Source organism: Talpa europaea (genome assembly GCF_964194135.1).
Source record: "Talpa europaea genome assembly, chromosome: 9".
In the NCBI taxonomy this organism is placed as follows: Eukaryota; Metazoa; Chordata; class Mammalia; order Eulipotyphla; family Talpidae; genus Talpa; species Talpa europaea.
In genome coordinates, this window is record NC_140076.1 from 79,037,491 (window position 1) to 79,040,292 (window position 2,802).

Below are 2,802 nucleotides of genomic sequence, written 5' to 3' on the forward strand. Positions count from 1 at the left end.
CAGATGACTGGACCAGGGACACCCATTACTCCTTTTGGCTCCTCTGACAACTCTGGGCCAGTCTTCCCCAGTCGGGTAGCCTGGCAGGTCTCCAGAATCAGGCCAGGGCTGGTTTCTCTGCTCACACTCGCCAGCACTCCCACAGGATCCTCCAGGAGCACCACAGCCTAGTGCAAGCACAGGGGCTTCCTGGTCCTGGTGGGGCCCGGCCCAGGCCTGTCCCCACCAGCAGCCCCGGGGACGCAGAACCAGCATGGCAAGGACACTGAGGCGTCTGGTGCCTTTAATCCTGACATTGAAGCTGAAGGGGAAGGATTCGATGTCTTGAAATGTGGGGATTCCTGATGCTGTCTCTCTCGGCGTCCTACCTCAGGAGTTGCCTTTTCAGGGATGCTGCCCCAATCTCTGTTTCTGCATCCTCTCTCAGCCCTGCCCCCAGTGGATGCTGCTGTTCTCCCTCAGCCTCTCTGTACCCTGGCCTGAGTGACAGGGGCTCAACCTGGATCCCACACTGCCCCCCCTGAGCTTCTGAACCCAGCAACACAGGGACATGTGCTTCTCCTGCTCCTCCGAATCCACGCTCCTCAGCACTCTGGTCCTAACTAGAGACACTGCATGGGGGAGGATTAAAAGGTCCTTGTCTCTCTCTGCAGCTTTTGTGACAGACACCATGGGCAGCACTCCAGCTGAGAAGGCCATCCTGGGCACCATCGACGTGTTTCACAAATACAGTGGAGAAGAGGACACAATTGACGAGTCAGGCCTGAAGAAGTTGATGAAGGAGAATTTCCCCACCTTCCTGGCTGCCTGTGTGAGTCGGGGTCTGCTTCTTAATGTTGCTGGGGTCCTGCTCTGGCTGAGGACACACTGGCTGTGTGACCTTGCACAATCACTTTCATTCTCTGATGCTCCAGTTTTTTCTCTGCAAAAGCACCTAGAATGACTCTCTATCCCAGGTTATTATCAGGCTGCAGAGAGATGATTTATGTGGCCAAGGGTGAAAAAGTATGGAGAGGTGTCAGCAGAGGTTATGGCCAGCACAGTGAACAGGTTCCCTGTCCCCAGTCCCAGGCCCTCCTCAGCCCGACCTCCAGAGGCCCCATCCATGTCCCCAGAGCACTAGAAATCCCATTGCTGAGAGAGCTAGACACGCCTCTGTCCATGTCCATACTCACCCACAGCCTGATTTCTTCTGACCATCAACTGTCCTGAACTGCTCAGCAGAGGGACCCTGAGGGACTGCTAGTGACACAAACACCAGGGAAGCAAGAAGGGGCAACTGAGGGCCAGTAGGACTTGACAGGAGCCAGAGAAGATGGAGTGAAGGGGTGAAAGGTTAGGATGAAGATGCCCAGTGATAGGCCCATTTGAGTCCAGGGATAAATTCAGCAGGTGTCGGCTTAAAGGAATGGGTAGGTGCTGGGCACATGACCACCCACAGCACATCTGGCAGTGGAGTTCCAGTCAGAGCCCACTCACCACCCGAGGGCTCCCGTTCCCACTGACATTTCTGCCAAGCATCCTCCCTCAAGGCCTGTGAGTAACATGATGTCCTCCATCCTCAGTCACACTGGCCATACCAGTGCAGGCGGCTGTTGCTGCCTCCTCCTTTCTGCTGCCCGCCGTAGCTCCATTGAGACTGACTCTCTCTTGTTTTACGTCTCTCCCCACAGGACAAAAAGGGCACTGATTACCTGGCCAGTGTCTTTGTGAAAAAGGACAAAAATAAAGACAACAAGATCGACTTCTCTGAGTTTCTGTCCTTGTTGGGGGACTTAACCACAGACTACCACAAACAGAGCCATGGAGGTGAACCCTGCTCAGGGGGGAACCAGTGACCCCACCTCATCCAGACCTCCAGAGACCTCCCAAAACAATAAAGTGTCTCTTCTCACTAGAAACTTGTGTTATTTCCTCTTTGTGTGTGTGTTTCTTAGAACAGAAAATTGCTGGTTTACTGCTTCATTGTTTCCCCATTAGATGCAGAGCTCCTTCCCAGCAAATGTTTATTCTCAGAGTGTGCCCACCAGGGCCTGAAACTTGATTAGATTTCCCTTTCTGGTGGGCCCTAAGATTCATGTGCTCCCGACATCAGAAAGCGGGAGTTCTGACCAGTTGGGTAAGGAGCAAGCTAGAATTTTCACTGGAGCCTGCCAGCGGCCACATGGCACTAGTTGTTTACTCTTTTCTCTCATGAGTGGGAAGGGCAGCTGGGCTGACCAGCCCTCTGCACTGTGACCAGGGCCCGGAAGCGGAGTCCTTGCTCCTGTGTTGTGTCTCTGTGTTTGGATCAACGTGGGCAGACATTATCTTTGGTCTTTCAAATATGGTTTGCTCAATTACATGCATCTAGCTGGACACTGGGGATGCAAAGGTAAATGAATCAGTCCTTACCGCACACTTGAAATTCGGTACAAGTCTGATGGAGTCAGGTCCATACTCCTGGGTTGGTGGTTGTGGAGAGAGGGTGGCATTTATGCACCAGGGGGAGGGTCAGTTGGGTGCCAGCTCTTCTGAGTCAGGAACTGTGCTCATCAGTGAGGTTGTGGAAATAAAGATGATGGATGGCTGCCCCTCCCTAGAAAACATCCATTTCAAAACGCTCCACTGGGGCTGCTAACTCTTCCCTTCTAAGCCCTCAGGCCTGGGGGCAGAATCAGTATTTGTCTCCACTCCAGTGCCATTCAGATTATTTACCAATTGTTCCTCATGCTAAGATGGGAGCTTAGCTTCAGCCTGATTCCATTCTGCAGCCAGAATGGAGCCATTAGAGTTGTCCCACCTTGAGGCAAAGAAGCCCAC

The 2,802-nt window shown here is 53.0% G+C and overlaps 1 protein-coding gene across 1 annotated transcript; it reads left to right on the top strand.

Annotated features, from left to right (window-relative positions):
- Positions 1-670: 670 nt before the first annotated feature.
- On the top strand, positions 671-1,838 carry LOC311177758 (protein S100-A7-like; the record flags this gene model as incomplete). The annotated part of the gene is made up of 2 exons (XM_084244006.1): positions 671-811; positions 1,674-1,838. The coding sequence occupies 2 exons, from the start codon at positions 671-673 to the stop codon at positions 1,836-1,838; spliced, it is 306 nt and encodes a 101-aa protein (XP_084100132.1).
- Positions 1,839-2,802: the final 964 nt, after the last annotated feature.